This window comes from Mugil cephalus, chromosome 16, assembly GCF_022458985.1.
Source record: "Mugil cephalus isolate CIBA_MC_2020 chromosome 16, CIBA_Mcephalus_1.1, whole genome shotgun sequence".
NCBI lineage: Eukaryota > Metazoa > Chordata > Actinopteri > Mugiliformes > Mugilidae > Mugil > Mugil cephalus.
In genome coordinates, this window is record NC_061785.1 from 16,493,246 (window position 1) to 16,505,697 (window position 12,452).

General features: G+C 40.8%; 1 protein-coding gene across 4 annotated transcripts in view; it reads right to left on the reverse strand.

Annotated features, from left to right (window-relative positions):
* The window catches only part of gucy2cb (guanylate cyclase 2Cb), a 14,350-nt gene extending 4,881 nt beyond the window's left edge, over positions 1-9,469 (reverse strand). The window contains exons 1-16 of one of the 4 annotated variants that reach the window (XM_047608758.1): positions 8,967-9,469; positions 6,245-6,357; positions 5,636-5,703; positions 5,307-5,522; positions 4,500-4,621; positions 3,918-4,020; positions 2,958-3,072; positions 2,674-2,815; positions 2,169-2,251; positions 1,947-2,055; positions 1,588-1,672; positions 1,146-1,248; positions 986-1,045; positions 818-889; positions 624-728; positions 396-482 (exon numbers count right to left, since the gene is read on the reverse strand). In XM_047608758.1, the coding sequence (XP_047464714.1) occupies positions 396-482; positions 624-728; positions 818-889; positions 986-1,045; positions 1,146-1,248; positions 1,588-1,672; positions 1,947-2,055; positions 2,169-2,251; positions 2,674-2,815; positions 2,958-3,072; positions 3,918-4,020; positions 4,500-4,621; positions 5,307-5,522; positions 5,636-5,703; positions 6,245-6,357; positions 8,967-9,168 (1,785 nt within the window). In that variant the 5' untranslated portion in view covers positions 9,169-9,469. Of the gene's footprint in view, positions 1-395; positions 483-623; positions 729-817; positions 890-985; positions 1,046-1,145; positions 1,249-1,587; positions 1,673-1,934; positions 2,056-2,168; positions 2,252-2,673; positions 2,816-2,957; positions 3,073-3,917; positions 4,021-4,499; positions 4,622-5,306; positions 5,523-5,635; positions 5,704-6,244; positions 6,358-8,966 lie in introns of all 4 variants that reach the window. The other 3 variants (XM_047608757.1, XM_047608759.1, XM_047608760.1) reach the window with 3 other exon arrangements.
* Between the last annotated feature and the right edge of the window lie 2,983 nt (positions 9,470-12,452).

A 12,452-nucleotide genomic window follows, 5' to 3' on the forward strand; every position in this document is an offset into this window, starting at 1 on the left:
TGACTGAACGATACCGTCTTCTGCCTCCATTTATCCCTTTACTGAAATATGTTGGATTTAAAGAAATTTCAATTTGTGGGGAATTTAAAAAAAAAAAAAGGCTAATCAACCAAAGACCCCCCTTGCAGTCCCTCCACGGACCCCCTAGGTGTCGCGGCCCCCCTGTTGAAGACCTTTGCTTTAATGTATTGCAGAGGAATATACTTTCACTGACTGTACTCACTGCTGATGATCGCTGAGTCTTGCTCCTTTATGGCATTATTAGAGATTTTTATTTATCTACAGGGCAGTGATTTATATCCATCCATTATGCTCTTCATGACACCGTAGATTGCATACAATATAATACCTGTGGATAAGAAAATATTTGCTCATCAGCGAGGTTTCTGCCTCACCTTGGCGATGTCGTACATGACGGAGATCTTAAACTCCCAGTCCATAAAAGTCTCCTCTGGGTATGAAACCTTGTCATTCAGCACATACTGGAAAGAACACACGGGGGAATCAGACAATATTTCTACGTTTGCTCTTTTTCATAAAGACTTCATGCGCTCCCATGTTAATAAATAGAACGTGTAAACTGGACTATTGGCTTGAAGCGAACGTGTTCTCGCCATACACACCCGCAGTGACCCCCGCTCTCCGTACTCAAACACTCCGAACACACCCTGATCAATCTTTACTGTGCCATAAAACTTGGTGAGGCTGTAATAGTCGATGTGCAGCAGCTGCATGGGGAAAAGGTGAAAACACATCGGTTAGACTGGAAAGAGGACTGTGGCGAGACATTCAGACGGCCGAACCATGTGCGTCTTACCGAGTTGAGTTCAATTCTCTGGGCTTTATTGAAGTTTCCATCCGAGTGCTTCAGCTCCTTCAGAATCACCATCTAAAAAAAAATTGAAAAAAACTCATCAGACATCAAAAGGGCTTCCTCTCTGAAGGCTGATTGATTAGATATCTGCAGCAGAAAGAGGTCAGCTACCTTCTTGTCGTAGAGGGCACGCCGGATTTTGAAATTCCTTCTTATGCTCTCATTTTCAATCTGACAGGGACAGGTGACAAGGACAGTGTTAGTTTCAGGTGTGCTGCAGTGCATTCGTGATCAGGAAAGAGTCATTTAAAAAATCAAAACGAATGTTTACCTTGAGAGAGACCATGTTCAGTTCGTTTTTCTCCAGCAGTGTGATGAGATCAAGGTTAATGTGGGACCAGCGTTTCCTGACCAGTCGGTCTCGTCTGTTCTGTCTATAAAGGAAAGAACACCATCAGCTGATTGAGGCGCACTTCAACGCGGTGCGCGCCCGCTCAGTATCGACCAATCAGTATTAGCCTTATTGAGTGCCACTGAGGTGACAGTCAGAGACACAGTGGCGGCGGCTTTCAATTTTCCTTTGTGTCAGATGAATACTTATAATTATTTTCTGAATATTTGACTGCTTTTTTGTTGTTGTTGCTTTCACATTTGCATTTTATTAAGTAAAATAAGGGTACGTTCTTCATCATCATGTTCTATAACATGCAAACCTATCTCAAAAGTCCATGCTGACCTCCCTTCCTGTTTACTTAGGACTTAATGTGGCATACCTGTAGAAAACAAAGGCAATGATGGCCACTATGACCACTGTGACGGCCAACACGATGACTATGATGTCATTAAGCTCAGTGTCGACTGTAGTGGAAACAAAAAAAAAGAAGCTTCAGTTCAAAGATGATGCAGATTCATCCAGGGAAGTATAAACAGTTAGTGTATACACAAGCAGTTATTATGTTGTGAAATAATCAAAGCTGAAGTAGCTGTTACTGGACTTTAACAGTATTTACAGCTTTAATAATAGACATCATCAACTTACAGATCTTTGACTTATACATCTCATTTGTAGTAACAAATTATTAGCAGGTGTGTGTGTTAATGTGTGTGCAGGAAGGCAGACCGCGTGTGTTACCGCTGAGGGGTTGGTGATTAGGAAGTCTTTGTCCCCAGATGAAGAAAGGATCCATGTCTATAATTTTAGTCTGGTTTTTCTCAGTGTCGAATTCGAATAGAATCTTGTACTGAGGATGACATGAGAGCACAAAGAGATTCACCACAAAAGGGTTTTATTACATGGATCATCGTGAAACATTAGTGAGTAGTTGTGTTGTTTTTCCGTTTAAATGAACGATACCTTGTTGTCGCCTGTGGTGTAAATCACTGACAGGTTCACATCTCTGTCTCCGTGCTGATCCATCTTGTAAAGTCCAGCGAGTCCTGAGCAGAAGCAGAGAAAACGGCTTTCAGCCCAAAACCAAAGGCAGCGGCTTCAGTAAACTGGAGGTGTCGATTACTTTTTTTTTTTTAGTGTCAGTGTTGTGAGATTAGTGAGGGCCATCACACCCTGAAGGAGCAGCATCCCTCTGAGTGTGTCTATCAATCACTCGCCCTCATTACCGCAGGCTTTAACACCTAATCGCTTCATGTTAGTGAAAAACACAGAAAACAGAAGATGTGGACAGCCTGCGTCTTGTCAAGCTCACAGTGACACGTGTCAACTCTCCGGTTCGTTTCTGGGGCTGAGGTCAGACCGTTGGGAGCTTCGGATATTTACATTAAAGCTATTGGAGGCTCTTTGGCACATTCATCCACTTACTCTCAAATGAATGAGGCTCTACATACACATTGTCTTTTCTCACCTTCGAACTGAGTGTTTCTGAAGTAATTCGCATTCACAAATTCCATTTGATGGATCTCAGACTGATTTTTACTGGCGATGTTTCTCATCACTTGGCCTATCAGCAGCACTGAATCGTGGTACGCGGCCATGTAGTCGTTCATCTGCGGAAAGAGACGCAGACGGAGAGACACAGTCAAATATGGTTGAGTGATTACAAAAAAATAGTTCAACACATTTGGACCCCAGGAGGGTGGGGGTGTGAGAAGAGAAGCTGGCTCATTTGTTTGTTTTCTGCGTTCTCACCGTGTTGCTGTCGTTAAGGTTTGGGTTGATGGTGTAGTTCCTGGTGTTGGGCATAGTCAGCACCAACACGTTCTTCATTTGTGGCATCGACGATACGTTGGTGTAGTATATATCGCTGTGGAGGTGAGGCAGGAGAGAGCCGGTTAAAGGCGCTGCATGTACAGTACACCATCCTGTACAGGAATATGTCACGTCGCGGTGCAGTGGAGGAATTTATTCAACAGACTAGTATTAAATTACAGTTGTAAGGGCTTAGTAATTACTACACACAGGCAGCTAGTTTTTCTCTCAAGGACCGGTAAATGTTGACCGTTAAAATGTTTGTGCTTTTTTAAGTAATTTAATAATAGCAATGACTAAATAATTTATTTGAAGCGACGGAGCTTTGGCAGTTCCTTGAGTTCTTTATCTAAATTGGATTAAAAGAGAAAACTGATGTTCTGCTTCTTCAAGAAACAGACAAACCTATAACATCCCCTTGGAAGGAAAGTTACAAACTTTTTTTTTTTCTTTGGTGTTAACCTCAAATGTCCTTTCAGATGACTTCCAGCATGCCTTATCAGCACAACCAGGTTATAACTGTATACTTTTATATTATATTGTATAACTGCTAAATCTGGACATAATAAAGTTAAAATAATACAACTGAATGCAACAGTTGGAGTTGGTTTACATTGATACCAACATTTATCACTTATTACTTTTAGCTTTAACTAACTTAGCCATGTAACTAACATTTTTGCTTCCAATAGAAGATTTTTCGTTCTAGTCTAGTGACCTAGATTAAGATGTAAGCCAGCAGCCACATGCTATTATTCACATGTTAAACAGTAACTACCTCTGCATTGTTTTTGGTCAGCGGACCAACCAGAAGGCCAACTAATTACCACACTGCATATTATTACCGCATATAAAGTTTGTGATAGAGGAGAGAAGATAAAATGAACAGATGACACTGACTTGTAAAGATCAATAAGGACGAAGAGAATTTCACTGCTGTCTGCTGCATCGGAGACATTTTTCGCCTCCACCAGGTCCTGCGGAGACCCGCACATGATGAACACTGCAAACAGAGAAGCTGCGTGTCATTACAGCTCAACACTGGAGGCGCGTTTTAACCCCCGTAGCTTAGAGGGGACAAAATCGGTCCTGATTTCCATTTAGATGTCCGCTTCAACCTTGAAAACAAAGTTAATACCAAAGCCAAAATATCGCAACGCATGGAGGCATTAGCATGAAACACATGGGCTGCCATGTGATAATGGCTGCTATTTAATTTATTCATTTAAGAGCATACTTTACAGGTTAAGAATAGTCCGAATATTTTAAAGGTCAAACTTGTTTTCATTAATATTAATACTATTGTATAATGCTGTGGCTAATGATGAACTGGTGATAAAACAGCACAGCGTGGGGCAAATTACGGTGTTATGGTAATTAGGGTGTAAAGTCCTTCCTTGCGAAGAGAATGTGCATCTGTCATGTTTGGGAAACAGGCTGTACTGTATTGTTAAAGAACAACAACAACAGAAAACATCTTACGGTTGCTTGTCCTGTTTTTGGACGATCCCAGCACGTCTCTCAGGTCGCTTGGTTTCCGTAGAACCATTCTTGATACATTTTTGGCAAACTTGCTCAAATCTGCATCCAGGGCATTTATATACCTGGAGAAAAGATTAGAAACTTTTTTTTAATACAAAACAGTAGCTGTTTACAAGGATTTCTCATTATCAGCATCACCGTACGCTTACATGCACGTGAAAAAATTGAATTATTGCCTTAATCCGACTTTAACTGGAAAACTTAAGTGCATGTAACACGTGTGCGCATGCTCCACAACCGTTGTGCTGTCGTATAAAACATCCAAGAAAGGCGATCACAGAAGAAGAATGTAAACAGAGCGGGTAGAAGAACAACCCGAGGGATAGCGCCATCTTATCTGCACATTACGTATGACATTAAAAAAGCCGAACTATTATCCATCTTGTTTGAAATTCCGGTCTACCGCATGAACGACTCTTGTTTATTATATCATGTAACAGGTGAATGGAAAGGGGGCCACATTAACCCGCAGAAAAGACACATATCGCCACCTAGTGTGGAGGAGGATATGTTCCCGTCAGTTATTCAATTTTCTCCGTTATATGTAAACTGGGACAAGGACTGCTTTCAGAAAGTCGAATTATAGGCATAGCTCAAATGTAACCTTTGAATATTACATACATTTAATATAACATTTTCAATTGGGACAACAGTCACCTGACCACCAGTTCATTTAGGAACACTAGTAAAAACAAACTATTCCGATATAACAGTCACGCACTAAATCTTATCTTCATCTTATCTCACCAAAAGCAATCCTCTGTGTTGCTCTGTTTTTTGTACACGTATGCCGTCTTCCACTCCGGTTTGAGTTTGTTTTGAACCTCCCAGAACTTGATGAAAAAGTCCGAGATCTTGCGTGCCGGAGGCAGGAGCCGCTGCAAGTTGAGTGTGTAGTCACAGGAGAGGCCGAAGCTTCCCGCTGAGATGACGGGTGTACTGAGCCTGAAGCCCTTTTCCGCACTGACAGGAGAGAGTGGGGATACTACATTAAAGGAGTAACATGCACCTTTCTGTGTATGTAAAGTCTTCACATTCAACTGAGTAACTGTGGGGGTGACCTCGGAAAAACGTACTCAACTATCGGGAAGGTGGCATAGGTGCAGGTGGGCCCAAGCACAGCACATCCCAACGTGGCTGAATCCTGCAAAAGAAAACAACTCAGTGCACATTTCTTTCTGTGTTTTCAAATGTATAACTAAGATGAAAAGTATATATGGTTTTAGCATATTAGGAGGTAAAGTGGGTTGGGTGGATGGCCAGATCCATTTAAATTTTATCTGGAAATGAATTAATTTGATCTGAGAATCCCAAGTTAAGCTATACAGGATCATGTGTTCCATTTGTGCTGTTTTTTTTTTTTGTTTTTTGTTTGTTTTTTTTGAATCACCTTGATCCAGATAAGGACTATTAAACATTACCAGGTCTGGATTACCCAAGCTTTGCACATTTGCAACTATTTGCTGCAAAGGAAAGTGCAGCCATGCAAACTGCTTCTCTGCTATCAGCTGAATTTTGCTATGTTGATTGATTGTTTGATCCAGACCAGAATCTCAAATTCATTTGCTTCTTCTGATCCAAATATTGCAGGATTTGATCAAGTCCGAAGGCAGTGTACCCAGGCGATTGCACAAGCACACGCTGAGTCATGCATCTGAGATGGATATAAAACTGTAATTACTCACCAACAGGTTCTTTAGCTCCAGCACTCCTTCACAGGCGCTACTCTGGCAGCCACTATAGCGGTAGAGCATCGTGTCGAAGCCGCTAAAATTGGCCGTGAGATTAAACTTCATGCCTTTATTGTGGTAGTGAGTGGAAAGAAAACAGACACTGGTATTAGCTAAGGATCTCTCCACATGTGAAAATCAGTGCGTACAGGGCCATTAATGAAGAGTTTGAGTGTTTCAGCACTTCAGCACTGAGATGTTGATGTGTTTCCTCCTCGCATGAACTGCTTGCCTCATATCCTTCAACAACATTTCTATTGGACTAAGGTCATGACTTTGTCTTGATGTGCACACCTCGGTTGTTTAGTGTTCCCCTGAAGTTGGATTCATGAACATAAACATTAGCCAATGTGAGAGAGGCCTTTAGTTGCTTAGAAGTTACCCAGGGTGACCTCTCAGGTAACAGTCGTCTTAAATCTCCTCCACTTGTCCACATGTGAATTCCAAACTCTATGGAGGTTTTGCAGCCTTTTCCAATCTAATAAGGTCCTCAGAAAGCTCCTTTGTCCATGCCATCATAGACTTCCAGAAACGTGTGTTGTGAACATCAGACAAACAAGTCCCCTGACCACCTCATTGTCCTGAATAAGCAAGTACAAATTTTATCATTTTGTCATTTTGTTGTAGAAATGTAAAAAATATAACACTTTATATTTGCATTGTCACCAAGACCAAGTGGAGGGGCCCATAACAAACGTTATTTGAGTATAGCAGGCTAATTACAAATGTTACTGTTACTTCTTTACTGTTATCATGCAGATCACAGATAAGACAAAGTTGACGGAAAACATTAAATGAGTATGACTTCCTTCTGGTTCATATGAAGTCGTTACCTAATTTCATTATCTAGTGTGACCTAGACCTACAACTAAATTTCTCCTATAACTTCTGGTCAGTTGTCTACAGCAGCTTGGAGGAATTTTAGCCCATTCCTCAGACAGAATGGCTTCAGCTCTGAGATGTAGATGGGTTTGCTCCTTTCATGAACTGTTTGCCTCATGTCCTTTCCACAACATGTCTATTGGATTAAGGTCAGGACTTTGACTTCACATGCACGTCCTGGTTGTTTAGTGTTCCTCTGATATTGGATTCAACATTAGCCAGTGTGAAAGAGGCCATTAGTAGCAGCAAACATTAAGTACGTATGACTTCCTTTCGGGTTCATTCAAGTATACTGCCTACTGCTGTTGGCTAGGCTAGTTAGCTGGTGTCTCCTTGTTGGTTGGCAGTTTATAACCTCACTCTACTGGGGGACGGGATTACGTGGGCCCACTACTGTTGGCTAGGCTAGTTAGCTGGTGTCTTGTTAGATGACTGCTAGCCCGCTGGTCAGTTTTTCAAGAGGACTGGGCTCCTCAATGTGTTTTTCCTTTGATCTTGGCAGAAGGGATTGTAGCATTTTATCCTGTGTAATAATGAATGAAGTCATACTTACTTTTGTAAGTATGACTTCCTTTTGGTTCATATAAGTATGATATAAGTAACTATGAATTCTTTTTCTTCTTTTCTTTTTCCAAAAAGAAATCATACGGTATATGGTTTTGTAGCTCACACTGTTTTCCATTAATTTAGCCTGATCTGTATGTGCATGGTAACAATAACATTTTTAATTAGCCTGTTATGCTCACTGTGTGTAACGTTTGTTATGGGCCCCTCCACTTAGTCTTGGTGACAACGCAATTATAAAGTGTTAAAAAATTTGCGCCCCTCTGAATTGTCTACATATCTGCATCAAAATAACTCAAAACATGGACAGATTTTTCAAGTCCTAAATATAGACTCAAATGAAATCAAATAACTAAAACCAAAATAATAAACTTTTGTATTTGCTTGTTCAGGACAATGAACCAATTATACATGTCTGTGAGGTGGTCAGGTGACTTGTTTGTCTGATATTCACAACACATGTTTCTGGAAGTCCATCTTTAAAGAGAATGGAATCTACAAATCCACAGTGAGACTGACTGACAAGTGGGTAGGTTTTAAGACGACTGTTACCCTCCAGAGGAGTGGTCAGCCGACAAAGGTCACTCCAAAAGCAAGACGCACAGTGGTCTGAGAGGTCACCCTGGGCAACTTTAAAGCAACCGAAGGCATTTCTCACATTGCCTAAAGTTAATGTTCATGAATCCAACTAAACAACCAAGGTGTACGTGTCAAGTCAAAGTCCTGAAACTTAATCCAATAGAAATGTTATGGAAGGACATGGGGCAAGCAGTTCATGCGAGGAGGAAACACATCAACATCTCAGTGCTGAAGCCATTGTATTTGAGGAATGGGCTAAAATTCCTCCAAGCTGCTGTAGACGCGTCAGCTATCTAATAATTTATAGCTCTGAAGAACAACATGACATCTTATCAGTTATTGCTTTACTTGTCCCCTGAGATCTGCTTGTCAGAACATGTCCTGTACAGTTTAGCTTATTATCTAGTAAAAAACATAATGTTGCAATATGGAAATTACTAAAAGCAGCTTCTAAGTCAAATGAAAGTCTAATACTTCCCCATCTAGACATTTCAGCAAATAAAAGGCTGTATACTTAAATAATTGTACATATGTTCAAAGCCCGAAAGCTATAATCACATTCATGTGGTTATACAAGTGCAGACATAATATTACATGTCTTATTCTGTGTTCACATGCAGATGCTCTTATACCGCATTTCTTATTTTATTACCTTCTGCAGCATTAATGGCAGAATCTTTCTCTATGGCCTTCGTTATTTCTCCGTCCACATACTTCAGGCTCCAGGGAGACTCGGCATCATCCAGCAGGATCACATTGATTGTGACCCCATCCAGGCATTGTTTGGTTCCCCAACACGAAGCTGCTAGAAGCGCCACGGTGCACAAACACAACCACCGGCCACCTGGGCCCATTGTCAGCTCTGAAGTCAATAAATGAAGTTGAGCTGTTAAAGAGAGTCCATGGTATAGCGTGAGTCCAGTGTAGCGAGAGCACAACAAATTCACCACAAACTCCCGAAAGCGTCGGTTTAGCTTTTGATCTCAAGGAATAAAATGTTGTCCGATCCGCACAAGTCTCACTGAGAGGTTTAATTTCCACAAGCTGTATCCAGTAGCCAGGATTTCTCCTCCTGTTTGGGTGGCTTTCAGATTCACGCTTCCTCTGTTTCTCTCAACCGCCTCTCACCTGTTCTTTTTACATCAGCTTGTTAATATACAACCTTTAGAGACACAGGAGCAGGCCATATAACCTCTTCAATGATGTGCCAAGGTCTGCATGAATTACAAGCCTGAAACCAACCGGCACGCACAGCTCCTGGCAGGGTGTGAGTTTGTGCGTAACATTTGCAGATTGCACAACAATACTAATAATTTTAAAGGAGAGTTCTGACACTCGTGACCAGATTTTGGGACAAATCAGTTAGTAAAACAAATAAAATAAACAATATTTTTTTCAATATGGTTTGTTTTTAAATAAAAAAATAATATGATTTCTCCATTTTTAGTGATTAGTTAGTTGTCAGCAGCTGTCACTGTCTGCATGCTTCTGAAGTAGTCCAATCATTGAACACCCTGGCCACCATGGCAACGTTATCCAATACTCATACTGCCCTCCATGAGAGATTTTGTAGGAGATGTCATAAATGTTAGCTTACCACAAGCACAGAAATGAGGCCTACATATTAGCCTGGTGATTCAGTTCTTATCAGAATGAGTCTGGGTTGAGTTTCCTTAAGTGTTTCAACCAATACACAGAAAATACCTCTGGATGCACTTCGATAGTCTAACACAGGGGTCTAGTTTTTCAGGTCAAGGACCCCCAGACTGATGGAGAGATTAAGTAGGGACCCCTTACCTATTATATGTGTTGTATATTAAACTCTTCTTAGTGCTATTTCTAAATAGGCATTGTTAAAATCATTTTGTATTCAATATTAAGCTATACCCTATCCCTTTACTAAAATATGTTTGATTCATGTTAATGTGTATTTAAATAAATTTAAATTTGTGGGGGAAATTTAAAAAACTTTATATAAAAAAAATGTCTAATCAACCAAAGATTTTGCGACCCCCTGTAGTACCTCCATGGACCCCCTAAGGGTTGCGGATCCCTTGTTGAAGATCTATGGTCTAACAGCCAATCAGATGATGTGTATGACTACATCACTGTTACTCTTGTTTTTAGTGATTTTCTTTTAACTTGTGATTCCAGTGAATGTGCTGTTCTTGTACTTTTAGACCTAACTGCTGCATTTGACCCTGTAGACCATGACATCTTAATTTCATGTTTGAAGCAGTGGGTGGGCATCAGTGTCATAGCACTGGAGTGGTTCAGGTCATACTTGGCAGGTCAAACTTTCTGTGTGAGCCTTGGTGACTCTGTATCCTTCTCTGCTCCTCTGTCATGTGGTGTCCCGCAGGGCTTGAGCTAGGCCCTCTTCTCTTTTCTTAGTACCTGTTCCCACTTGGTTCCATACTTAAGAAGCATGGTATTTCATTTCGTTGTTATGCGGATGACACTCAGATCTATATGCGTCTTAAAAAGAATGAAGGATTCTCGTTCAGTCCGTTACTTGAATGCCTTGACGACATAAAGGCATGGATGGCTCTGAATTTTTTAAAATTTAACAGAAAAACAACAGAAGTTTGGTCGCAGCTCCAAGACCTTCTGTCTAGATCTGGGTTCCTTGGCTCAATACATTAAATCCAACACCACTAAGTTAAGGTGGACTCTGATCTCAGACTTAACGATCAAATCAGGACTAACTTTGATACAGTAATCCACGCCTTGTTCACCAGACGTCTGGATTACTGCAATGCACTTCATGTGGGGGTTAGTGGATCCTCCATCAACCGTCTTCAGATGGTACAGAACGCTGCTGCCCGTCTTTTAACTGGCACACGCAAACATGACCACATTTACCCAATTTTAGCCTCGCTCTACTGGTTGCCCATACATTTTAGGATTCATTTTTAAAATTCTTTTATTTGCTTTTAAATCTCTCACTGGTCTTGCCCCTCCCTACCTCTCCGAATTGCTGCACCCATATTCACCCACCCGCTCTCGCAGGTCAGCTGATCAGCTGCTCCTGAGTGTGCCAAAAACTAAGCGCAAGCGCAGAGGGGACCGTGCTTTCGCTGTGGCAGCCCCTTTTTAAATGTCTTCTTAAAACCCATCTTCATTCATTTTATTTTATTTTATTATTTTATTTTATTTTAGTTATTTTATTGTGTCATTATATATCTGTTTTTAGTGATGTTTTATGTCTTTTTAATCTATCTTGTTGTTATCATGTATCATGTACAGCACTTTGGTACCTTCTGTGTTTTTTTTAAGTGCTTTATAAACTAAGCTGCATTGGATTGGATTGGATTCTGTCCATAAATACGGCCAAGTAATCAGTTTCCAATGAACAGATTCCAGATCAACTAGGCACCATAAAAAAATAAAACTGCACACAGGGGAAATGAGGGCCGGCTCCCAGGTTACACATATATAACAACTGAGCTGAAAAGGTTCAGGCTTACGAGACGCCGTAGATTTATTTGCCCACATAATCATTGCCAGGTTGACAGACAGGTTGCTCTTCACCATGATCAATCTTTGACAGAACCAAAGATACCGTCATTACCTCTGAGTTTGAACAGTCAACAAACCCCACAGAAAACAATAGCACATGTGTAGGTCATAGACAGCGGCAGACAGGAAAGCAAGCACACAAAAGGCTTATAAAAGTCTGAATGGTACCCTAAGAAAAGGAAATCAAGGGCAACAAAAAAAATAAGACAAGGACAAAGGTTGTTAAGGCCATAAAACTCATCAAAGATAACATCCCTGTGCTCAGAAACCACACGGGAGTGTTGCACACTGCTTATCTGTAGCGTATACGCCTACAGTCCTGGGCCTACTAAAATTAAGTAATTATTAAAGTAACTGAGAATGTTCTCCACGTGCATAATGTCTTTTGCTTTAATTAAATCTCTCTTAATTCAGGTGTTAAATAGCCTCAGCAGCTACACATAAACGCAGTCTGTTTGTAAGGAAATTCCCACATCTTCTTTTTACAACACAAATGGTATTCAGGGACAGTGATAATTCATTTTTACCACAGAGCTGCCAAAATAACTTTTAATTCGTATGAGTTTGCAACTGCTCCCTCCATAATCCTTAACCTTAATGAGACAAGGGATGCCTC